This window comes from Schistocerca gregaria, chromosome 1 (genome assembly GCF_023897955.1).
Source record: "Schistocerca gregaria isolate iqSchGreg1 chromosome 1, iqSchGreg1.2, whole genome shotgun sequence".
Taxonomy (NCBI): Eukaryota; Metazoa; Arthropoda; class Insecta; order Orthoptera; family Acrididae; genus Schistocerca; species Schistocerca gregaria.
Window position 1 is genome coordinate 518978297 of NC_064920.1, and position 26767 is coordinate 519005063.

At 43.0% G+C, this 26767-nt stretch overlaps 1 protein-coding gene across 5 annotated transcripts in view; it reads left to right on the forward strand.

Annotated features, from left to right (window-relative positions):
• The first annotated feature begins 874 nt into the window (after positions 1–874).
• Positions 875–26767, forward strand: part of LOC126354656 (inter-alpha-trypsin inhibitor heavy chain H4-like) — a 78094-nt gene continuing 52201 nt past the window's right edge. For 3 of the 5 annotated variants that reach the window (XM_050004445.1, XM_050004454.1, XM_050004472.1), the window contains exons 1-6: positions 1039–1138; positions 17769–17935; positions 18052–18162; positions 20032–20170; positions 23716–23827; positions 24366–24526. In XM_050004445.1, coding sequence (XP_049860402.1) covers positions 1058–1138; positions 17769–17935; positions 18052–18162; positions 20032–20170; positions 23716–23827; positions 24366–24526 — 771 coding nt within the window. In that variant the 5' untranslated portion in view covers positions 1039–1057. Of the gene's footprint in view, positions 1139–17768; positions 17936–18051; positions 18163–20031; positions 20171–23715; positions 23828–24365; positions 24527–26767 lie in introns of all 5 variants that reach the window. The other 2 variants (XM_050004463.1, XM_050004435.1) reach the window with 2 other exon arrangements.

Here is a 26767-nt window from a genome sequence, read left to right on the forward strand (position 1 = left end):
TCCAGATTTCTGAACCGTACAGTACTATGGGGCAGATGATAGTGTCATCTTTGTGGTGACTGACAAAGCTTTACTTTTGAGTGGGTTGCCTAGAGTACAGACATCTTGACCCTGAGGCTATTCTTTCGTTTATATCCATTCTTATGATGTTTTTACTGTTGAAACGTGATCCAAGGTATTTAAACTAAAGAACGTTTCTGAATTTAGAATGTTGGTCAATTTCAAAATAAGGATATGGGTTTATGACTCGACCTATTTCCATATGTTCTGTTTACTCTTGGTTAATTAAAAGCCCCAGTTTGCTGGCACTGTGCCTGAGAGATCTGTACATGTCTTTCAGTTCTTCTTCAGTTTCATTCAGCAACACTATATCATCTGCATAAGCCAGGAGTTTTACTTCACTATGTTCGAATCGGAGACCATTGTATAGATGTAAATATCCCTCCCGAAACACTTTCTCTAATGCAAGATTGAAGAGGTGACTTGAAAGAGCGTCTCCCTGTCGTAAAACTGTTTTAATTGGAAAGGTGGGGGATAAATAACAATAATCATTAGTAACATCATCTACTTCATACAAATGATGCCCATTTCCGAAGCATACTTTTATGACGTCTCATTTCTTGTCGAATGAGTCAGTCTGAACTTAAATCTCGTTTCCTCGTACGTGTCAAACTTGTTGATAAAACGTGGATGTGATGTAAAACAGACCCAGTACAGTAACAGCAACATATCTAATTAGCTCACTGTGGAGGTATTTTGAAATCATATTTTTTTGGCAGTTGCCGCAATGACGTTTCGTCTTCTCCGAGAACTATAGACACGATGCATCTTCCAGCACAGGAAAGCACGTTGCTGAGAGGTGACATTTCGCTAGGTGGTCGAGCGAGGTGTGTACAACTTGCGCCCATTGAGGATGGAGGAAGCTGCAACGGCGCTCAGGTGCTTCCAGGGATCGGCGTCTTGAGACGTCATTTTCTGCGAAAGCAGATGCAGAAATTGGCCGCTGCTGTTGTTTTATATGGAGGCGGCGGCGCGTCTTCGGCCAGTCGCAAACAGCATGCGCACCTGGGAGGCAGTTGTTGCCGCGGCGCTCGTGACGGTGTTCGCAATGACCTTGGCCGCTGCTGAGGACTCGCCGGTGAGTAGACGACTCATTCTGTTGTAAGAATGGATTCCCTGCCTCCACGTACACTGACTTCTTTACTCCTGCTGTATGACACTTGTGTCGCAAACGTATCTGTTGAATGTAGGTGGCTGTAATGGATGTGTATGACGTCTTGTTTACTCGTACACTGTAAGAAATGTTCACCAATACCTCTATCCTCATTGCTAGCCAACCACTAGTGGTGAAATTTTCTTCCAACAACAAGATTCGAATGAAAACCTATGTCTCCGAGTAGGAAACCACAGCGCACTCATAACTTCTCAACGATTTTGCCCTCTAGGTTTCTGTAATGTAACTGTCTATCGCCCTACACAGCAAGATAAATTCATTTAATTCTTTCGTATTTACTTGTTACGTTATACATATTTTTTTTGGCAAAGGGCGTTTCAAAACTCAACATAACCCGAGGCGGTTTTTAAAACAACAGCCTCCACTTTGTGTGCCATCGATACATTGTCCTATATCGATACTCTCTTAACGAACTGGACCGATACCCGTAAGAAGGAGTCAGATCCCCATACGGCCATTACCATCCTTCCAAAATACGACCTTGTCTTCCTCCCTTCCTTCTTTTGGTCTTCGAAGTCAGGGCCCCCAGCTTAAGACGAAGCAGCCATGCTACTCATCATTTTCGGCAGAGGGACGGTCAATGTGTTAGCGTCATGTGATCACTCTCCTTGAGACTGTAAGGTTTGATGTGGCAACAATCTTACGGCAATGACGCAGTGTGCCGACGAGTAACTTTAGGGTAACCGTTGTTCTTTCTCTGCTGACCAAATAACAAATACTGGAGACGTAAATTACTTCAGCTATCGAGGTTCTAACTGGTTACTTCAGAATTCAACACCAACGCAGTAGCGGCATCATTAACCTCACACAGATACTTTAACTTTTACTACAAATAATTCAAGATATCGAAACTTGATTTGCGCCAGCAGAATCCGTCGAGGGATGTGCTGATTCAATCATTTATTTGTTTATCAAGTTCCGTGGGACCATGCGAGCCAGAGCTACATGCCCATAGAACGAGTCACTGCACTGATTAAAGCATGCTGACTGGAAGGTTTATAAATAAATAATTAAATAATTAGTAAAACGTGCAAAGAGAGAGTAATGGAATAATAGCACACAACAAAGAAAAGTTCTCAACTACTGCGAAGAACTCATGTGCAGAATAGAAAGTTTATGCCTCAAGGAAACCTTTAAACTTCGATTTGAATACTTCGGTTTTATCATTTTCATTTCTACTGAGGTTTATTCAGAGTTAAATTTTCTGAATATTACATGCTGCTTTTGTACAGTGCTTAAGGAAATATTATCCAGGGGGTTGCAATTTCTTCTGAAAGAATCATAATTGTCAACAACATACATCATGATGATGGAATTCATGTATGAGACTGGCAGAGTTACAATCCTGAGATACGTGAACAACGGCCTATACGAAGTCAGCGAAATGACGCTGCAGATATGAGTGACCAATCGTTTCTGGACGAAGGATATTTTTGTTGAGAGTACAGAACTCTCTCAAAATGTAACATCATAGGAGGTACAGAGTCAAAGAAAGCAGACTAGACAGGCTTTCACGTTTCAGTGTCAGAGACAGTGAAGATCATACTTACAGTGAAGATAGCAGCATTTACTTCCTGCACAAGATCTACAACGTTGTACTTGCAAGAAAGCCTTCCATCTTCCCTCCGCACTAACAATTTAAAATGATCGATTTCACTGACTGTTGTGTGAGCTTAGGACAATAAAATGTTCCTTTTACAAAAGACCTACCTACTGCGTTTTGTTACATTTAAGAGTTAATCTCTTCTCTGAAAGCCACCTGCTGATGTTACTGGTTACCTTGTAAGCTATATAATTTATATACGTTCCATGTCTCTTAAATAATACTCGTGTCATTTGAAAAGCGAGTAATTTTTGTGTTACATGTCATGTTTAGTGGCGGTCAGTGATGTATATAAAGAAAAGCGATGGACTCAAACCACATCCTTTTAGCAGTTCCCACATTACAAGACTCCTGTAACATCTAAACCTTTCCCATCATTGCACACAGTGGAGGACAACATTGTGCTTCCTACTTTGCAGACATGAACTAAATCACTGACAAACATTTCCCCCAAACTTACACTGTTACAATTTATGAAAAATTATTGTGTGGTCCACACAATCAAATGACTTTTTCGGAATCAAAGAAAAGTCTTGCTGTACTCAACCTATCATATGGCCCTACCACTGCCTCATAAATAAGTAAAAAAATGGCAATTTCTGCGGATAACCCGTTCCTAAAACTGAACTGAGACTCTGATAGGAAATTGTGTCTACTGAATCGTGCCAATACTCTCCTATAAACGGCTTTTCCAAAAACGTTTGAAAGCACTGGTAGGAATTAAATTGACGGTGATTATTTACGTTATCTGTTTCACACATTTCATGTTGTAGTTTCACTTTTTATAAAGTGATTTCACCAACGAGTATTTCAAACCGTCAGGAAACTGACCACTGCTGAAAGATTGATTGTACAGGTGACTAAGAACAAAACCAATGTATGGTGCGCTGGTCTTCTTAGACCTACTTGAAATTTCATTATACCCGCAGGCAATTTTACTCTTTAGTAATGGAATAACTGATTTCAGTTTCGTCTTTCCTTGATTTCTGTAGCTACATATGATATTATTGTCTCGGAATGTCAGCTTTCAGGAGTTCTTCATGTTTATCTGCACCAATAAAATACTGATTTAGCTTGTCGACTATTCCTAAGAAGTGATATTAAATATTTTACGTAACTCTGGGGGATAACAAACAGTTTCATTCTCACGAAACAGAGATGTAATACGTCGAGCACACGTATATTCTGCCGTGATACTTCTTTCACAATTAACCATAAAGTTTTAATTCTGTTCCAAGAGGTTTCTATTCCGTTGGAGCAATAAATTGTTCAAGAGTGCCTGGTAACAAATCCCTTGCTCCCTTGCTCTTTGCAGTATTCCCTACAGCAAATTTTTGTTACTGGGCTCTGAGTGTCCTTTACATGATGATACAGCTCCATTTTCCTCTTACATGATATCACTTATTAAAATCAGTCACTTATTAATGGTTCACATGTGCCTGCACCCTCGTAATCGGAAAGATTGTAGGCTTCTTTCCACTTCAGCCATTAGACACCGATTTGAAACGTGTGCATTGCAAGAGGAGTCGTATCTCAAAATCTTTGTTTACTACTTCAGGATATGATTCTGCTTCGATTATTTTCTGTATTACAGCTGACTTTGCGAGCGGTGGTTGACTGACTTCTACCCTCTCATTTGCCGAGACGATAGTTAGCATAGCCTTCAGCTAAGTTATTTGCTACGACCTAGCAAGGCGCTAGTATTCGTACTATTGATATTGTGAATCATGTGTCGGTTGGTCAGTCAGTCAGTGTGCTCCCTGCCGCCGTTGGATAAGCAGCTGCTGCAGCAAGTCGTATAACCCTAGCTTACTTATTTGTTAGATAGTTTAATTAATTTCTTTGCGTGTTTTTGGGTACTTGCATTGTTTAATTCATATATTTCGGGCGTATTATAGTATTTGAGGGTTGTAGCATCGCGCCTTAGTACCTGAATAGTGTAAATTCGCGTAGTCGTCTGTCTTCTGTTTTTGTTTTGAACGGCCAGTGTCGGTTGGTCAGTCAGTCAGTGTGCTCCCTGCCGCCGTTGGATAAGCAGCTGCTGCAGCAAGTCGTATAACCCTAGCTTACTTATTTGTTAGATAGTTTAATTAATTTCTTTGCGTGTTTTTGGGTACATGCATTGTTTAATTCATATATTTCGGGCGTATTATAGTATTTGACAGTTGTAGCATCGCGCTTTAGTGTTTACTTCGTAGATTCTTATTTAAATTGCGTGTGAGTTTCGTATAGGAGGTGCAATTTCGAGTTTTAGTTACTGTAATCGTAAATAAAGCAGATTGTAGCGCAGTCGTTAGGCATTTGTACAGGTTAGTTGATACATTCTTTGTGTATTCCGCTTGCGTTATCTAGGCACGGACTCGTGTTTCAATAACTGTTGTTAAACATCAATTAGAATGGACAGGGACTGCGATTGCTGTGTTCGGATGAGGGCTGACTTGGCATCCCTTCGCTCACAGCTGCAATCGGCGCTGACTTCGGTCGCGCAGCTTGAGGCTGTTGCCAATGGGCACCACTGTGGGGAACCGGACTCGGGTATCACGGGGATGTCAACCTCATCCCGTCTGTCCCCAGATCGGTCTGCCGCTGTGGTTGCCCCGCTTGCTGCCCGCAGTGGGGCTGAGCCCTCGCCTGTGGTTGATTGGGAGGTCGTTCCAAGGCGTGGCAGACAGCGAAAGGCGTCCCCGGAGGCTGATCAGAAAGCCTCCCCGGTGCGTCTGACAAACCGGTTTCAGGCACTGTCTCTGGCTGAGCCAGATGCAGCTGCCTGCCCTGTTTCAGAGGATCATTCTCAGCCTTCAAGGTCTGGGCAATCGCAGAGGGTGGGCTTATTGGTAGTTGGGAGCTCCAATGTTAGGCGCGTAATGGGGCCCCTTAGGGATATGGCGGCTAAGGAGGGGAAGAAATCCAGTGTGCACTCCGTGTGCATTCCGGGAGGAGTCATTCCTGATGTGGAAAGGGTCCTTCCGGATGCCATGAAGAGCACAGGGTGCAGCCAGCTGCAGGTGGTGGCACATGTCGGCACTAATGACGTGTGTCTCTTTGGATCTGAGGAAATTCTCTCTGGATTCCAGCGGCTATCTGATTTGGTGAAGGCTGCCGGTCTTGCTTACGAGATGAAGGCAGAGCTCACCAACTGCAGCATCGTTGACAGAACCGACTGCGGACCTTTGGTGCAGAGCCGGGTGGAGGGTCTGAATCAGAGGCTCAGACGGTTTTGCGACCGTATTGGCTGCAGATTCCTTGACTTGCACCATAGGGTGGTGGGGTTTCGGGTTCCGCTGAATAGGTCAGGAGTTCACTACACTCAGCTGGCGGCTACACGGGTAGCGGAGGCTGTGTGGCATGGACTGGGCGGTTTTTTAGGTTAGAAGGCCTCGGGAAAGTGCGGGATGGGCTGCAATGTCAAAGGGTGCTTGGCAATTACAGGACCTGCTTGGATCAAGGAACAGTCGGAATTATAGTTGTAAACTGTTGTGGTTGCGCTGGAAAAGTCCCTGAGCTTCAAGCGCTAATAGAAAGCACAGAAGCTGATATCGTTATAGGTACAGAAAGCTGGCTAAAGCCTGAAATAAGTTCTGCAGAAATTTTTACGAAGTCTCAGACGGTGTTCAGGAAAGATAGATTAGGCAGAATTGGTGGTGGAGTGTTGGTGTCTGTCAGTAGTGGTTTATCTTGTAGTGAAGTCGAAGTAGATACTCCGTGCGAATTGGTGTGGGTGGAGGTTATACTTAACAGCCGAATTAAGTTAATAATTGGCTCCTTCTACCGACCCCCAGACTCCGATGATACAGTTGCGGAACAGTTCAGAGAAAGTTTGAGTCTCGTAACAAATAAATACCCCACTCATACGGTTATAGTTGGTGGGGACTTCAACCTACCCTCGGTATGTTGGCATAAATACTTGTTCAAAACCGGTGGTAGGCAGAAAACGTCTTTCGAGATTGTCCTAAATGCATTCTCCGAAAATTATTTCGAGCAGTTAGTCCACGAACCCACGCGAATTGTAAATGGTTGCGAAAACACACTTGACCTCTTGGCCACAAACAATCCAGAGCTGATAGAGAGCATCATGACTGATACCGGGATTAGTGATCACAAGGTCATTGTAGCTAGGCTCAATACCATTTCTTCCAAATCCATCAGAAACAAACGCAAAATAATTTTATTTAAAAAAGCGGATAAAGTGCCACTAGAAGGCTTCCTAAAAGACAATTTCCATTCCTTCCGAACTGACTATGCGAATGTAGACGAGATGTGGCTCAAATTCAAAGATATAGTAGCAACAGCAATTGAGATATTCATACCTCATAAATTGGTAAGAGATGGAACGGATCCCCCGTGGTACACAAAAAAGGTCCGAACGCTGTTGCAGAGGCAACGGAAAAAGCATGCGAAGTTCAGAAGAACGCGAAATCCTGAAGATGGGCTAAAATTTACAGACGCGCGAAATTTGGCACGTACTTCGATGCGAGATGCCTTTAATAGGTTCCACAACGAAACATTGTCTCGAAATTTGGTAGAAAATCCGAAGAAATTCTGGCCGTATGTAAAGTACACAAGCGGCAAGACGCAGTCAATACCTTCGCTGCGCAGTGCCGATGGTACTGTTATCGACGACTGTGCCGCTAAAGCGGAGTTATTGAACGCAGTTTTCCGAAATTCCTTCACCAGTGAAGACGAATGGAATATTCCAGAATTTGAAACACGAACATCTGCTAGCATGAGTTTCTTAGAAGTAGATACCTTAGGGGTTGCGAAGCAACTCAAATCGCTTGATACGGGCAAGTCTTCAGGTCCAGATTGTATACCGATTAGGTTCCTTTCAGATTACGCTGATACTATAGCTCCCTACTTAGCACTCATATTCAACCGCTCGCTCACCGATAGATCTGTACCTACAGATTGGAAAATTGCGCAGGTCGCACCAGTGTTCAAGAAGGGTAGTAGGAGTAATCCATTTAACTACAGACCTATATCATTGACGTCGGTTTGCAGTAGGGTTTTGGAGCATATACTGTATTCAAACATTATGAATCACCTCGAAGGGAACGATCTATTGAAAGCATCGCTCTTGTGCAACGCAGCTAGCTCTTTATTCGCACGAAGTAATGGCCGCTATCGACAGGGGATCTCAAGTTGATTCCGTATTTCTAGATTTCCGGAAAGCTTTTGACACCGTTCCTCACAAGCGACTTCTAATCAAGCTGCGGAGCTATGGGGCATCGTCTCAGTTGTGCGACTGGATTCGTGATTTCCTGTTAGGAAGGTCGCAGTTCGTAGTAATAGACGGCAAATCATCGAGTAAAACTGAAGTGATATGTGTTCCCCAGGGAAGCGTCCTGGGACCTCTACTGTTCCTGATCTATATAAATGACCTGGGTGACAATCTGAGCAGTTCTCTTAGGTTGTTCGCAGATGATGCTGTAATTTACCGTCTAGTAAGGTCATCCGAAGACCAGTATCAGCTGCAAAGCGATTTAGAAAAGATTGCTGTATGGTGTGTCAGGTGGCAGTTGACGCTAAATAACGAAAAGTGTGAGATGATCCACATGAGTTCGAAAAGAAATCCGTTGGAATTCGATTACTCGATAAATAGTACAATTCTCAAGGCTGTCAATTCAACTAAGTACCTGGGTGTTAAAATTACGAACAACTTCAGTTGGAAGGACCACATAGATAATATTGTCGGGAAGGCGAGCCAAAGGTTGCGTTTCATTGGCAGGACACTTAGAAGATGCAACAAGTCCACTAAAGAGACAGCTTACACTACACTCGTTCGTCCTCTGTTAGAATATTGCTGCGCGGTGTGGGATCCTTACCAGGTGGGATTGACGGAGGACATCGAGAGGGTGCAAAGAAGGGCAGCTCGTTTTGTATTATCGCGTAATAGGGGAGAGAGTGTGGCAGATATGATACACGAGTTGGGATGGAAGTCATTACAGCATAGACGTTTTTCGTCGCGGCGAGAGCTTTTTACGAAATTTCAGTCACCAACTTTCTCTTCCGAATGCGAAAATATTTTGTTGAGCCCAACCTACATAGGTAGGAATGATCATCAAAATAAAATAAGAGAAATCAGAGCTCGAACAGAAAGGTTTAGGTGTTCGTTTTTCCCGCTCGCTGTTCGGGAGTGGAATAGTAGAGAGATAGTATGATTGTGGTTCGATGAACCCTCTGCCAAGCACTTAAATGTGAATTGCAGAGTAGTCATGTAGATGTAGATGTAGATGTAGACATGTACCATAAAGAGCAACGTTCTCCATGAATGGATTAAAGTTAAGTATTCCACCGGCTACGTCCGTTTTTCTCACTTCTAATTCCCTTGTCATGTTCCAGACGTCACGCCAGCCTGCGTGAGCTAAAACGCGTGCATATTGGCCTCCTTTAACCATACGGTTGGCTCTCCTGCCAACCACAACAGTTATAATTAGACATTATGAAAGAGACAGATTTTAGATAGAAGTGCTAAGAGCAGGGAGTATGAGGGAGACTGATGGTGAAGGGAGGAGAAGAATAGAGTCATGATGTAACATAATTAAGGAAAAATAAAGGGAACGAAGATTGTATGGTTAATAGAGATACATGAAGAGGAAGAAGAAAAAGGAGCAAGACAGGAGACGCTGGCTTTGCTATTTGACAGATTAGAGGATTGGCCTTGTACATTAATTTTGTGGAAAACACTATGAGGATGATAGTAGTAAATGCTTCAACTTCTTCTTAAAAACCGCAGGGGATTGATTTTGCGCAAGGTAAAGGGCAGTTTGTTCCAGAGGCGGACAGCGGCAACTTAGATGGAGCTTGCAAAAGTTTTTGTTTTGTGAGTGGGCACAGTTAGGATACCAAATAAGAGTGACCTCGTGTTTCGATTATAATGGCATGAAAGGTGTTTAAAGCAAGATACTGGGGTCGGTGAAGTAGACATAGAGTGTGGTAGTCACGCAATTTGTCCGGTCGCAGCCACCCTAGCTGGGAGTATGAAGCACTAACATGATCAGATCCGCGAATGTTGCAGGTTTAACGCACACAGGCATTCATAGTTAGTTCTAGCCGTCGGTTGTTTTCACTACTCATGCCGTGTTCAATTACATCACAATAGTGGAGGTTCAGTAGAACGAGTGCTTGCACGAGCTGGCGTTTCAGGTCCTGTGGAAACACGTTCCGAAACTTTATGAGAGCATAGAGACAAGCGGACGTCTTCTGGCACACTGCGACTGTTTCTCCGCCCATTTGAGATGCTCATCCAAAGTTAAACTCAAGTTCTTAACTGTTTTCTGATATGGTATTGGAATACCGTCAAGCAGAATAGGAGGCAGCCGTTGCAGAAATCTGAAATTATTAATTTCTGATGCCCTATTAAGATTACTTGTGTCTTTTTTGCATTTAGTTTAAGCCCCAGGTTTTTCGCCCATGTCACTACTGAAGACAGGTCATCATTCATCTGAGCGATTGCAATGTTTATGTCTTCGGGTCTGATGCTTAGGTAGAGCTGGAGGTCGTCGGCATAGAAATCATATTTACAGGAGGACAGAACCCCCGAAATATCGTTGACATATAAAGAAAACAGATGTGGCCCTAACACTGATGTAAATGCAAGTTGCGATAAAAGAAAATATTAATGACGTGGCGAAAAGTGTTCTATTCTCCTGGATTATTGATGCAGCCACCACCAAAAGGTTTATATTGCGAATAACTGATGATTCTTAGATTAGTTAATGCCCACGTCGCTGGAGACCTCCAATAAAGAGTAGTACGCTAATATAACACAGTTTTGATGTTAACAAAGATACACTCCTGGAAATGGAAAAAAGAACACATTGGCACCGGTGTGTCAGACCCACCATACTTGCTCCGGACACTGCGAGAGGGATGTACAAGCAATGATCACACGCACGGCACAGCGGACACACTAGGAACCGCGGTGTTGGCCATCGAATGGCGCTAGCTGCGCAGCATTTGTTAACCGCCGCCGTCAGTGTCAGCCAGTTTGCCGTGGCATACGGAGCTCCATCGCAGTCTTTAACACTGGTAGGATGCCGCGACAGCGTGGACGTGAACCGTATGTGCAGTTGACGGACTTTGAGCGAGGGCGTATAGTGGGCATGCGGGAGGCCGGGTGGACGTACCGCCGAATTGCGTGAGGTCTCCACAGTACATCGATGTTGTCGCCAGTGGTCGGCGGAAGGTGCACGTGCCCGTCGACCTGGGACCGGACCGCAGCGACGCACGGATGCACACCAAGTCCGTAGGATCCTACGCAGTGCCGTAGGGGACCGCACCGCCACTTCCCAGCAAATTAGGGACACTGTTGCTCCTGGGGTATCGGCGAGGACCATTCGCAACCGTCTCCATGAAGCTGGGCTACGGTCCCGTACACCGTTAGGCCGTCTTCCGCTCACGCCCCAACATCGTGCAGCCCGGCTCCAGTGGTGTCGCGACAGGCGTGAATGGAGGGACGAATGGAGACGTGTCGTCTTCAGCGATGAGAGTCGCTTCTGCCTTGGTGCCAATGATGGTCGTATGCGTGTTTGGCGCCGTGCAGGTGAGCGCCACAATCAGGACTGCATACGACCGAGGCACACAGGACCAACACCCGGCATCATGGTGTGGGGAGCGATCTCCTACACTGGCCGTACACATCTGGTGATCGTCGAGGGGACACTGAATAGTGCACGGTACATCCAAACCGTCATCGAACCCATCGTTCTACCATTCCTAGACCGGCACGGGAACTTGCTGTTCAAACAGGACAATGCACGTCCACATGTATCCCGTGCCACCCAACGTGCTCTAGAAGGTGTAAGTCAACTACCCTGGCCAGCAAGATCTCCGGATCTGTCCCCCATTGAGCATGTTTGGGACTGGATGAAGAGTCGTCTCACGCGGTCTGCACGTCCAGCACGAACGCTGGTCCAACTGAGGCGCCAGGTGGAAATGGCATGGCAAGCCGTTCCACAGGACTACATCCAGCATCTCTACGATCGTCTCCATGGGAGAATAGCAGCCTGCATTGCTGCGAAAGGTGGATATACACTGTACTAGTGCCGACATTGTGCATGCTCTGTTGCCTGTGTCTATGTGCCTGTGGTTCTGTCAGTGTGATCATGTGATGTATCTGACCCCAGGAATGTGTCAATAAAGTTTTCCCTTCCTGGGACAATGAATTCACGGTGTTCTTATTTCAATTTCCAGGAGTGTAGTTTTCCCTAAAATGCGAGACCGGGGAAAAACTTAAAAATGATATCGAGGTCTTACGTGTCAATAAAATCGAGACTGCGCTATTCTGGCATTCTCATCCTTTATGAAAATGGTGTCTGTGGTGTCACTGCCAGACACCACACTTGCTAGGTCGTAGCCCTTAAATCGGCCGCGGTCCGGTAGTATACGTCGGACCCGCGTGTCGCCACTATCAGTGATTGCAGACCGAGCGCCGCCACACGGCAGGTCTAGAGAGAGTTCCTAGCACTCGCTTCAGTTGTACAGCCGACTTTGCTAGCGATGGTTCACTGCATACTTATGTTCTCAATTGCCGAGAAGATAGTTTAGCGTAGCCTTCAGCTACGTCATTTGCTACGACCTAGCAAGGCGCCATTATCAGTTACTATTGATATTGTGAATCATGTACCGTCAAGAGCGACGTTCGTCATTAATGGATTAAAGTTAAGTATTCCACCAGCTACGTCCGTTTTCCTAAATTCTAATTTCCTTGTCCTGTTACAGACCTCACGCCAGCCTGGGTGAGCTAAAACGCGTACATTTCGGCCTCCTCTAGTAACACGGTGTTGACTCTCTTGCCAACCACAACAGTGTCACCTCGTTATTTCTACAAAAACTGTCATTGTTAATGTTACGGATGTTATGCCATTGCACCAGACAGAAACTCTCGAATGCCAATAGGAGGCATTAAAAATAACGCAGTATCTCATTGGTTACAAAAATACGAGTATTACCTGTAAGGCGAATTACTCACCCCTGTGCACTTGTCAAAGATTGTTACGCTACCAAGTACCGTTTATGAAATGAAATAGATCAACATGTCATAAAATTATAATCCTATTTCCTCATTACTTGCATTATCGTGCACAGAATGGACAAAAAGTTTTCTTTCGCAACTGTCACATTTAAGAGGCTGAACTTTCGTGTTGTTGTTGTTGTTGTCTTCAGTTCTGAGACTGGTTTGATGCAGCTCTCCATGCTACTCTATCCTGTGCAAGCTTCTTCATCTCCCAGTACGTACTGCAACCTACATCCTTCTGAATCTGCTTAGTCTATTCATCTCTTGGTCTCCCTCTACGATTTTTACCCACCACGCTGCCCTCCAATGCTAAATTTGTGATCCCTTGATGCCTCAAAACATGTCCTACCAACCGATCCCTTCTTCTAGTCAAGTTGGGCCACAAACTTCTCTTCTTCCCAATCCTATTCAATACCTCCTCATTGGTTACGTGATCTACCCACCTTATCTTCAGCATTCTTCTGTAGTACCACATTTCGAAAGCTTCTATTCTCTTCTTGTCCAAATTAGTTATCGTCCATGTTTCACGTCCATACATGGCTACACTCCAAACAAATACTTTCAGAAACGACTTCCTGATACATAAATCTGTACTTGATGTTCACAAATTTCTCTTCTTCAGAAACGCTTTCCTTGCCATTGCCAGTCTACATCTTATGTCCTCTCTACTTCGACCATCATCAGTTATTTTACTTCCTAAATAGCAAAACTCCTTTGCTACTTTAAGTGTCTCATTTCCTAATCTAATTCCCTCAGCATCACTCGATTTAATTTGACTACATTCCATTATCCTCGTTTTGCTTTTGTTGATGTTCATCTTATATCCTCCTTTTAGGACACTGTCCATTCCGTTCAACTGCTCTTCCAGGTCCTTTGCTGTCTCTGACAGAATTACAATGTCATCGGCGAACCTCAAAGTTTTTACTTCTTCTCCATGAATTTTAATACCTACTCCGAATTTTTCTTTTGTTTCCTTTACTGCTTGCTCAATATACAGATTGAATAACATCGGGGAGAGGCTACAACCCTGTCTCACTCCTTTCCCAACCACTGCTTCCCTTTCATCCCCCTCGACTCTTGTAACTGCCATCTGGTTTCTGTACAAATTGTTAATAGCCTTTCGCTCCCTGTATTTTACCCCTGCCACCTTTAGAATTTGAAAGACAGTATTTCAGTCAACATTGTCAAAAGCTTTATCTAAGTCTACAAATGCTAGAAACGTAGGCTTGCCTTTTCTTAATCTTTCTTCTAAGATAAGTCGTAAGTTCAGTTTTGCCTCACGTGTTCCAACATTTCTACGGAATCCAAACTCATCTTGAAACTTCCTGGCAGATTAAAACTGTGTGCCCGACCGAGACTCGAGCTCGGGACCTTTGCCTTTCGCGGGCAAGTGCTCTACCAACTGTGCTACCGAAGCACGACTCAGGTCCGGTACTCACAGCTTTACTTCTGCCAGTATCCGTCTCCTACCTTCCAAACTTTACAGAAGCTCTTCTGTGAACCTTGCAGAACTAGCACTCCTCAAAGAAAGGATACTGCGGAGACATGGCTTAGCCACAGCCTGGGGGATGTATCCAGAATATTTTCACTGTGCAGCGGAGTGTGCGCAGATATGAAACTTGCTGGCAGATTAAAACTGTGTGCCCAACCGAGACTCGAACTCGGGACCTTTGCCTTTCGCAGGCAAGTGCTCTACCAACTGAGCTACCTAAGCACGACTTACGTCCGGTACTCACAGCTTTCGCAGAAGAGCTTCTGTAAAGTTTGGAAGGTAGGAGACAGATACTGGCAGAAGTAAAGCTGTGAGTACCGTACGTGAGTCGTGCTTCGGTAGCTCAGTTGGTAGAGCACTTGCCCGCAAAAGGCAAAGGTACCGAGTTCCAGACTCGCTCGGGCACACTGTTTTAATCTGCCAGGAAGTTTCATATCAGCAGCGCACACTCCGCTGCAGAGTGAAAATCTCGTTCTGCAAGCTCATCCTCACCGAGGTCCGTATCTACCAGTTTTTCCATTCGTCTGTAAAGAACTCGCGTTAGTATATTGCAGCTGTGACCTATTAAACTGATAGTTCGGTAATTTTCACATGTATCAGCACCTGATTTCTTTGGGATTGGAATTATTATATTTTTCTTGAAGTCTGAGGGTATTTCGCCTGTCTCATACATCTTGCTCACCAGCTGGTAGAGTTTTGTAATGACTGGCTCTCCCAAGGCCGTCAGTAGCTCTAATGGAATGTTGTCTACTCCGGGGGCCTTGTTTCGACTCAGGTCTTTCAGTGCTCTGTCAAACTCTTCACGCAGTATCTTACCTCCCATTTCGTCTTCATCTATATCTTCTTTCATTTCCATAATATTGTCCTCAAGTACATCGCCCTTGTATAAACTTTCTATATACTCCTTCCACCTTTCTGCCTTCCCTTCTTTGCTTAGAACTGGGTTGCCATCTGAGCTCTTGATATTCATACACGTGGTTCTCTTCTCTCCAAAGGTCTCTTTAATTTTCCTGTAGGCAGTATCTATCTTACCCCTAGTGAGATAAGCTTCTACATCCTTACATTTGTCCTCTAGCCATCCCTGCTTAGCCATTTTGCACTTCCCGTCGATCTCTTTTTGGAGACGATTGTATTCCTTTTTGTCTGCTTCATTTACTGCATTTTTATATTTTCTCCTTTCATCAATTAAATTCAATATTTCTTCTGTTACCCAAGGATTTCTAGCAGCTCTCGTATTTTTACCTACTTGATCCTCTGCTGCCTTCACTACTTCATCCCTCAGAGCTACCCATTCTTCTTCTGCTGTGTTTCTTTCCCCCATTCCTGTCAATTGTTCCCTTATGCTCTCCTTGAAACTCTGTACAACCTTTGTTTCTCTCAGGTTATCCAGATCCCATGTCCTTAAATTCCCACCTTTTTGCAGTTCCTTCAGTTTTAACCTACAGGCCATAACCAATAGATTGTGGTCAGAGTCCACATCTGCCCCTGGAAATGTTTTCCAATTTAAAACTTTCGTATGTGCAGCTAATTTCACAAAATATATACGCAGTCAGTTTTCAGGATAGCAGCAAGGCCTCAGTACGGCAGGTATGAGCTGTGATATCTTCTTCTTTCTCTGATTCCCTGGGCAGCATAAACTTGATACCACAAATAGTCTACCATTACGCAACACAGACACCAACATTAAATCCTGGAGCCCAATATACGTTCACTTTTGAGGAAAGGTGATAATGAGAATGAAGATGGGAAACATTAGTACTAGTAGTTCCTTAGTTGAACCAACCCCTTGGTATCCATCAGCATCGGATTAAATTGCTGAAACCTACGCTATGTGGTGACCGACACGTTATTATTACAAAATAAATGTGAAGTTGAGAAATTCATCTACCGGACATATTAAATTTCATTTAATATGTAAAACAGAATTCAATAGATATATTAACAGGCAAAAATCAAAACCATAATTTAAATATTACTTCGTGATACTCTCACGAGGACGAAGTACACCAGAGCGTCCTACGATTTATTCGTTGATTTCTTACCGTTAGTGACGAGATTAATAAAGGAAAAGGATAATTTTAGTTAGAATGGAAATACGATATTTAATTCTTACTGACGATCGCAAACTTACCTGCAACTCTGTCAGCCTTTCCTGCAGTTTTACAGACAAATTATGGTTTATCTGCAAATACTACCAGTGCCCTTGACCGTTAGAATCAGAGTTTGCTGCCTGCAGCAGATGTTTCAATAGTGGATTGTTTGAGCCTCGTAAGCACAGGTAGAAGCGTTACGGAGGAATTTCAGAGCTGTTGTAATTGAATATAAAATCCGTATTTTAGCTTCAGACGCAAAGGGGATGGTGAGGCAGCCTTCGCAATCTAGGAACGGCCATGATACACATTTATGGATTATTATCGACACAAATAAGTTATCCGCAAAGAAAAGAATACTTAAAACACAAGGAAAAAAAAAACAAAAGCTCGTTTCAGTCCTTAGGGAAAATTACTAGATGTACCGAGAGAATGAACTAATCGGAAGGAAATACACAGGCAGTTACTGAGCCACGTGGCTGGTAGTGGCGAGAACGAGGGGCTCGGACGCATGAGCGCCTTGCCAACCACAGAAGCACCTCTCAGCTGGCGGTGGGCTTGTTGCAGAACTCGACGCGAGCACGTGTTGTTACTGCAAAATAGCACGTCTTCTGGAGGTGCAACCGAATTCGTGCCATGAGTTTCCCATGCACGCGTAACGTCAAAGTAATTAAGTTAAACATATGGACGACAAATGTGGCAGCAAATTCACAGGCTAACCTTCACTATGTACCGAAACCAACAAATGTCTAGGAAACAGTGTTTCCGAGTGGACTTGGGAGCGTATGATCCTTGGTGACTCCACCAATAAAAAGTCCTAATTTTTGGCAACACATCGATAGGTTTGGAATAGCAGGAAAAATACTTTTGTGGGGGAAATACTACTACCAAATTTACGCCTCATTAATTATCTACACTGTGAACCCCTTGTTGGCGACTGTTTGATTCGTAATCTCTTCTATAGCTCGAACCTCTTCCTGTACTTAACATCAATGAAAGGTGTCTTAATTCTTTATAGGAAGTTCTAGGTGCTAGAAAAGTCACTTGTTGACATCTGAGATGGCAATATGGTCAAGTGGCCAACTGCCAACAAAGAATCAATCAGTGCATTAATTAATTAAGTATCGCAGTCAATAAGATTACAGATCCACTAGAGATGTATAGCGCGCAATTTTTTTTCGTTTCTATAAAAAGTGAGTGAGTGCGGAGTAATTGAAGGTGAAAGTGGGGGAAATGAGGGAGAAGAATGGGACAAAAAATGAAAAAAAAATAAAGAGGACAGGAGGAAGGAATGAGAAAGCTTGCTACAGTACTGAAGCTGAGCCTTGTTTCAGGGGTATCCACCGCCGAACGTGTACAGCCTCCACGTGGTGAGCCACGTGCGGAACCGGTACGCCAAGACTGTGGTCACCAGCAGGGTGGCCAACACCGCCAACGTGTCCAGAGAAATCAGCTTCGACGCCGTCCTGCCGGAGACAGCCTTCATATCGGGATTCGTCATGTGAGTTGCAGACCCGCTAGCAGCCTGCTGTCAGTGACACTTCTCTTACGTGTGGTGTCACGAGTAACGCCAGTGACAGGGTGTGCACTGTGAGGTGTCGTGTTGTGCTGTTGCAGAGAGATGGACGGCAAGGCGTACGAGGCGTACGTGAAGGGGAAGGAGGAGGCGCGCCAGGAGTACCGGCAGGCCGTGGAGGGCGGGCAGGGCGCCGCGCACGTGCAGCTCAGGTAGCGGCGGCTGCTCTCTCTCTCTCTTTTATTTTTTATTTTTTAGATCTTATGGGACGTAACTGATAAAGTTATCAGTCCCTAACCTCACACACTACTTAACCTAAATTATCCTAAGGACAAACACACACACCCATGCCCGAGGGAGCACTCGAATCTCCGCCGGGACCAGACGCGCAGCCCATGACTGCAGCGGCCGAGACCGCTCGGCTTATCTCGCGCGGCTCGGGTTCTCTCACAGCGCTTAGTGTACTGCGTGGGCTCGCTCGCGCGTGTGGAAAGCTGAAATCTTGCCCTAAGGTAGATCAGCCTTAGCGCATGGTTTGAGACTTCCAAAAATTCGCCGGCACAAAGGTAAAAAATGGAAATGGCAACTAGAAAATATAGTAATAAACACCATTTTAGCAACAACGATGGTCTACGTGGCAGGTGTAAGGGGTTATTTGTTTTTCAAACCGTTTGTGGCCATTTTCCCAAAGCACACCATGATAACGAATTATTCAGATATCAACAATCTGGAGATATAAAACAACATGTTAAGAATTGCCCATTTCACTTAAAGTGAAACCATAATTGATGTTAGCTTAGCGAACTACATTGTGAAGACAATAACACACATATGAACCACATCGACCATATGCAGTCTTCGCAGTTCTTATTACAGGGTTCTAGGGGCTGTAGGCCACATTTTGCGCGAGCGCTTGTGTGTGTGTGTGTGTGTGTGTGTGTGTGTGTGTGTGTGTGTGTGTGTGCGCGCGCGCATAAAAGGGAGAGACACAGACAGAGAAATGATTGGAAACAAAAACCGGATTAGAATAAAATCTCGAGTTTTCAACGATTATCTTGATCGTCCTCATCAGGAGCACCGGATTGTCGTTAACTGCCTGTGAGAGGGGCTTCTCTACATACTCTCATAATAACGTGAGCCCCATCTAGTGCATCAGTTACATTTTAGCTGCTGTTCCAATTCTGATCTGTATGGATTCTTTCGTGGCAGACACGGTAGGTTGCTGGGAAGACATCTTTGTCTCACCAAACACAATTTGGTATTAATTTATGGGGCTGTATTGAGCAACTGTGTATTCAGTGAACTGAAATTTTTAATGTATCATTCGTGTTCTGGAAAACATTCAGTATCTGATATTGCTGCCACGTTGCCAAAGGATGTTCAGAATTCTACAGACCCTGCAACCAAATTAACTTTTGAAGCTGTATTGGAACTTCAGCGATCTTAGACAGCATAGCAAAACCATTCCGTATCCATAGCCACTAATATTTATATATTATGGAGCAGTTGTTACCGAATAACTTTTGGTATCTACAGCAGTGTTATGTACCAGCTCCACATGTCACCACGGAGGTAGTGGCCTGAAGATAATTATTTTATTGAATCCGGTTACCAGAATAAATAAATATTAGGTGCTATATAGACTAACTGTTCTCGTTATATCTGAGACCAAGACTGCCCTCAACACGGTACACGGTAAAGGACTTCACCAAAGGACTCTACTCTTTACAACTGAGACATTATAGGCGATATGCAGTGATTTTAGTTACATTTGAATCTCGAGTCTCTTCGAACCAGAGAGTACTCTTCAACATGATTTTCAATCTGTCGCAATGCCTTGCAGTTATTTACAATGATTGCTCCACTTGTTCTATCCATGTGCCTATTTATTTCGTTATGCGCAGTTTTAACTTTATGTTGCTACTGTGATTTGCCAAAAAATCATATGCAGTTTGGGCACCGGCAGTGTTATAACCTTGGTGGATGCACTCAAACCATCTAAAATTTGGTATTAAAGACTCTGCTTCAAGGTTCCTATTTTGATCGAGAACATATAAAAATTTGACTCATTTTTATTTTAGTGCAAGAGATTCGAACGTGGTGTCCGTGTCGGTGAACGTGGAGGCTCAGAAGAAGGTGACCTTCAACCTGACGTACGAGGAGCTGCTGCAGAGGGAGCTGGGCGCCTACCACCTGCGCATCAACCTCAATCCCGGACAGGTACGTCTGCTCTCAGTAGGTACACGCGAACTAAGGACCGAGAATACTCAGAGTTACTATCTAGATGCGACTGCAAAACAGCGTGTGGAAACATGGGTGTTGAGCCGTGATTTTTGGGTTCTTCTCCAGTACCTAGCATTAGTTCTGATAGTGCTAAAAATCCTCTAGTTTCTTCTAAGCTGTCTACGAACGCTTCCATATACAATGGGAACTTGAAGAAAGTAACTTTCAATAAAATTGTTGAAGTTCTGTGAAGAGAAAGAAATCTATAAGGAGTCTTCAAAAAAGAAAATAAATGCAAAGACAAAATCGAAAGAGCTACGAACGTCTGTAACTAGAGTTGTATGAAGGCTGTTCAACCCAGTTGATGCCTCATGATAAATGGTATAACATAGACGTGTCGTTCATTACAACTACTGCTTAACTTATAAAATCAGGATGTGGTTGCAGAAATGAAAGTTCGGAACAAGAGCAAGAATAACTGGGAAATGTGCTAACTCGTATTTTCTCCGAATAAGTTACCTTTGTGCATGAAAATAGAGTCTATTCAGAAAAAAATCACAAGAACGAAAGGAGTACGAAATGAGGAGTCAGGCTGCTTGTACGACAATCTGACTGGAAAGTCTGTTAGACTATAGATTAGGGAAGTGACTACACCCGTGCAGGGACTATCAATTTGGCAGCCTGGGCCTTATCTGCAGTATTTGCACGATAGGGACAGATTAATGACACCATTGGTTGTAATGGTTATCGAGAGATAAATAAATAATAGATAAAATTAAAATAAAAGCGGTATCAAGATTGTAGATACAAACGTCTTGAACCTCAAGACTCCAAATTTGTTACGGAGATTAGCATCGCTCTGATTCTTTTTGTGTGGTCTTCAGACCTCAGACAGGTTGGTCTGACGCAGATCTGCATGCTGTTCCGTCCTCTGCAAGCCCCTTCTTCTCTGCCAACCAGTCTAATCTGCATCGACGTGAACCTTCTTACTGTCGTCTAGCCACAGTCTCCCTCTCCACTTTTATTCCCCCACTGCCCTCAGTTAACGAACTGAATATTCCCGGACGTCTATCGTGCCTTACCATCCAACTTTTTCTTGATGAAGCTGTCATATTTTCCTTCTTTTTACGATCCGATTCAGCAGCTGCTCAGAAGTATCCAATCCACCCATCCAACCTTCAGCATTTTCATATGGTACAAGGTTTCGAATACTTCTGATCTCTTCTTTATGTGAGCTATTTATCGTCCACAATTGAGTTCCGGACAAGACTACCTACTAATATCTTCAAAAAAGCCTAAATGTTAAATTTATATTCGATGCTCGCAAATTTATGAGTATCGCATTGCGTTATGTGAAAAGCAATACCAAAAAAAGCAAGGTTCCGGGGTCTAGGCAAAGAACACCACCTCTGTAACCGTAGCCGAAACGTTACTTTGTCTAATATTGTTTTTTACACTGTGGCGCGGTACGATATTCAGAAAAATTCTGTGTTAACAGACTGACTCCAAAGCCTACGCAGTTATTAAGTTGGTGCTTATGTTTGAAGCGTTTCTGTTTGGCACGTTGAAATTCCGGTTGTTATGGGTTTATTTATCGATTGTCATTTTTCATTTATAGTTCATTGTTCCTATTTGGGTTTCTATTTTGTTATTTTGTCATATGGAGATAGTGTGTGGGGCTGTGAGAGCTATAAAACGGAATGCCAAATGGAGTAATTGGAACATTTCCGACGTATTCTTCTGTTTGAGTTCGATAGAGGGATGTCGCTAGCTGTGCCAGCAGGAAACTTTTTCACCATGTGTGGGGATAGCGACAATGGGCAGAGCACTGTAAGAAAACGGTTTTCTTCTTCTAAGCAGTATCTATTTGGCATTGATGATCTCTACGTTCAGGTAGACCCTCGGGATTTGAGGAAGACCTTTTAACACGCATTAATTCACAATCACGGTTTACTCAAGAACTGGAAAATTTGACGAACTGTTATCATTCGTCCATTGTAAGACATTGCGGAAGGTTCAAACGTCGGATGTATGGGTACCACGAGCTCTAATTCAAAACAAAAAATTAAAAAAAAAATCTGCGGGTGGCCGTATGTGCGTCTTTGTTTGCTTGTCAGCTGCTCGCTCATGAACAGCACCGTCCCCTGTTTTAGTGTTACTGGTGACAAGAAATGGTGTCTTTATTCTAACATAAGGAAATGAAGGAAGTGGTTGAGCCCAAACAAAGCAGGAACATTCTGTACAAAGATGTACGCATACCCATAAAAGACGGTGTGGTGTACTACGAATTGCTTCCTCGAGGTGTAACCATAACAACTGACATTTATCGTCAACCACTGAGACGTCTTGCAGACGCACTTCAAGAAGAACGACAACGAGGAGTGTGTGAAGTGATGTGATCCAAGCATTCTACTAGATTCCCAGAAACATTATACAGGAATTGGATCGGGAAGTCATTCCACACCGACCTGATTCAACTGATATTTCGCTCTCGGGTTTTCTTCTCTCCCTCTCTTTACCGAACAACCTTCAAAGAACCTCCTTGCTCGTTGTAAATGCACTTCGAACATGGCTCGATGCGTTCTCCGCCTAAAAACCACGTTATTTCTACAGCTGGGGAATCGAAAAGTTACCTCAGCGTTGGCAGACTTGTAAATAGTGAAAAAACGTATATTATTGATGACTGAAGTCTCTGGTATGTGTATTTGTTGTTTTTATTAAACTTACGGGAAAACGCTACGATCTATGCACTAAGCCAACAATAACGAATTCGTCTTCTTCAGAAAATTTGTTTTTGCTGTTGTCAGTCTACAGCTTTTCACTTTGCTGTCCAGGTATCAAATCTCATCTACAGCTTTCAGTGTCTCATTTCATAACGTAATTCCCTCAGCATCATCTGGCTCAATTCGACTACATTCCATTACCCTTGCTTAGTTCCTGATAACATTCATCTTACAGTGTTTCGACGTCTTCCTACTCGTCGTCTTCGTCTCTTCGACTGAAGATAACTAGTGGGAAACTTGTCGAAACGTTGCCACAACACGACACGACTCATATGATACCCCGAGAAGATTTCTTCAATGAAATCCGTGGAGAAAGCTTGTAATCCTGTAGCTATCTTATTACCGTTTCTTAAGGACCTATACATTCCGCTCAAATGGCCTTTAAGTACTGTGTCGCCCCTAAGAAAATTACAGTATCGTCGGCAAAACTGAAAGTTATTGTTTATTCTCCGTAATCTTTAAAGGCGTTTCCTTCACTCATTTGTCAATGTTCGAGTACTGACTAATTAACATCAAAGAAGGCAACAACACCGTCATCTCCGTTATCAACTTCAGTGACCCTTTCATGCCCTTCGACTCTGGTTTTTGTACAAGTTGAATGTCAACTTTCCTTTCACCTATGTTAACCCTGCTACCTACAGACTTTCAAATAGTGCTTTCCAGTAAACGTTGTGAAAAGATACCTGTAAACATATAAATGATATAAATGTAAGTTTGCCTTTATTCAGTTTACTTTATAATTTTCTTTCTTCACCACAGATCGTTAACGATTTATCGGTGGAGGTTTACATCAACGAGACGAGTGACATCACCCTTCTTGAAGTCCCCAGTCTGCAGCAGAGCAACGAAATCTCAGACGAAGAGAACTCTAGTGAGTACACTGCTGGTCTCAGGTTGAACACGCCACTAACGTACTTGCTACAATTATGGAAGTTTTATCCATAAACACAGGATCTGCTCTTCCTTTGCTCTGAATATAGAGTATCTTCATCTTACTATTTGTCTTAGCATTTCAAATGTACCATCGTTTTGAGAACAAGGACTGATCAGTTGCTTCTCTACACATCCAGGCAAATTGAGAGTACAGAATCTTAAAATTTTATCAGTGGAATGAGCATTTCGTGAGGTCTGGGGATTACAGCTGTGTGGCATCGACATCTCGCCATTTCGGCTGGCAGACAGTCTTCCATTTTCAGTTCAGTTTTACAGTGGTAAGTTCACCTGAAGATAATTGCCTGTTTGCCAGCCGAAATATCGTGGTCAGATGTTGAAGACGTCCAACCTAAATTCCGAAATCTCGTGAGAATTCAGGCATTTTAAATTCTTGTACTCGAAAAAATTAAGTTCTTAAGTCTAATGAGACACTGGCATACGTGTAAATCACTAAAAGTAGTAATGTCTACATACAGCTAACCCTCTGGCGCACACCGAGAGGCCTTCGCCCACGACAGCCGTGGTGCGGTGGTCCCCCAGCAGGGAGGAGCAGGCGGCGCTGAGGGCGGAGGGCGTGCAGGGGCAGCTGCTGGTGCGATACGACGTCGATCACGCCGACAACAACAACCAGATACTCGTGAGTCACCCCTCTGCTCACTTCCTCCGCAGTGTAGTGGCTAATCTTGTTCTAAGTGATATACTATGGTTTCAGGCACTTCTAAATGCACTAACTCACAAATGAGTACTAAATGATATGATAACCTTATATTCTCATTTCGACAGACTGATGCCTTTCCACAACTATTTTTTCCCTTCTTCAGTCTACTAATTACGACTGCATTCCACAAATAAATAACCAAAACCCTTGTATTATATCCTGTATCTTCAGTATTAAATGAAATAATCGCCAATGCTTTAGGAATTAACAGCGCTAGAGAGATCTTTCTTGCTGTAAGGGCTTTATGTACACTCTGATTAATACCTCTTTTATTTCATATTTTGCCCATATAACCGATATGCACTGTTCTCTTGTACACATCAGCCTCCGTATTCTTCACAGTACCCATATAAATAAACTGTCTTGTTCATATTTGATTCGCACTGACGCAATTGGTTTCAAGGATGCATCTAAGAATGTTATATTTAATCCCTGTTGAATGTTAATATCAGCTGGTGTCTTCCTCTGAATAAGGTTTTTTGCCTCTAATCGTCTTTTGTGTTTCTTAATATCGCTTAATATCAAGCAATTTTGGTTACTTCATCTTGTATTTACAACTTCTTTTTACTTCAACTATCTCCTCCTGACTGCTTGTTCGTATTTTTTTTTTCTTTTGCGTTTCTTCCTCGTGTTTCTTCGTTATAGAATGTCAACTACGTCCGTAAAGCATAGCGGGAAATGCTTGTAATGTTACACTTGTACTACATATTTTCTGTTCCCTCATGGTTTCTGCAGAATATTAATGAGAGAAGAAGAGCAAAAGATTGGAATCACGTTATTCCCCTCTAAAAGACGGGACAATCATTGTTGCCTGAACTACAATTATGTTGTTACCACTGTACTTTCTTCAGGTAGCAGAAGTTATTTGGCTGTGTTTGTTGTTCACTTCTGATTTCGTCGAGGTTTCAGTTTTTATATCCAATTTCTCACTGTGAAGTCTTTCACAACTTTCATTAATACCATTCACATATCTGCTTTTTTTTTTTACAAAATGTATTCTTGTTAATTTATTACTTTCGTAGTCTCCATTTTTTAAAGCTCTTCCAATGCTTCTGTGGCGGCTTTTAACTTTTTCTCTCGTTTCTGTTAATTTTCTTTTCTTTTTAGAGTTTCCATATTTGTTTGCTAGTGCTCGATACAAAGAGTAGATATACATTTTTTCTAGAAATATAAAAGTAAATGTGTATTCTGCTGGAAAGAATCGCACAGCACTAAGAAGGGTTCGTCACAATAGGTACCAATTCATGCTACAAATTACAATTACTGATACAAATTCTCGATCATTGTTTGGTACAAATGCAACAACATTACTCTCACAAAAACAGGTTGTTATTAGGCCATCCCATATTGAAATAATCCCTCCACTCAGTGGACAAGTCCCACAAATTAGCCATATACGCAAGGTAGGATGGAAACTATATGGACTACGTGTAGCTAAAATCAAAATGTAAAAGAGCGTGGTTATGTTGAAATGTACGTGCTGAACAATGAATATGCTACTATATCATATAATTTCTCACATGTGGATATTGTTGACGAGATCACTTGCGACTCATAGTGGGCAAAATTATCTGTGATATCCGAAACAAGTGAAGGTTCTCGATCAATCTAACTACTGTTGATCTTAACGCCAGTGAATTTACCCACACATTCTTTATGACGTATGTTGTCAGTGACTGGAAACCCGGAACTGGTGACAAAGCATATGTTCTGGAGCGTACTTTTGAAATTGCAGAGGGTTTGAGGCAAGGAACTACCAGAGAAGTTTGATGGTGATCATTACAACCTAGCGCTTTGTGTACCTATTGTCTCAAAATTAGATAAAAAGCCAACGCTATAGTGTTAATATGACATTCCAACATAACAATGCTCCAGCGATCAGGACCAGAATATGCATATCTTCCCTGCGTCACTGAAATGCTTCTTTCTTTCACTGCCCAATACAATGCAGGTTCTTGTGTGCCCATGATGGACCTATGATGTTTAGGAATCTCACACTTCCTCATCACATGCTGCTGTCACTTCATCTCGGAGCAGTAATATAAGATAATGATACTTAAATTATTTATTTATGCTGATAGTCTATCAAGTCTTGTAATACATTAAGTTCAAACAAGTACTGAACAAGTTTCACCCTGATTTTTGTATCACATATTCAAA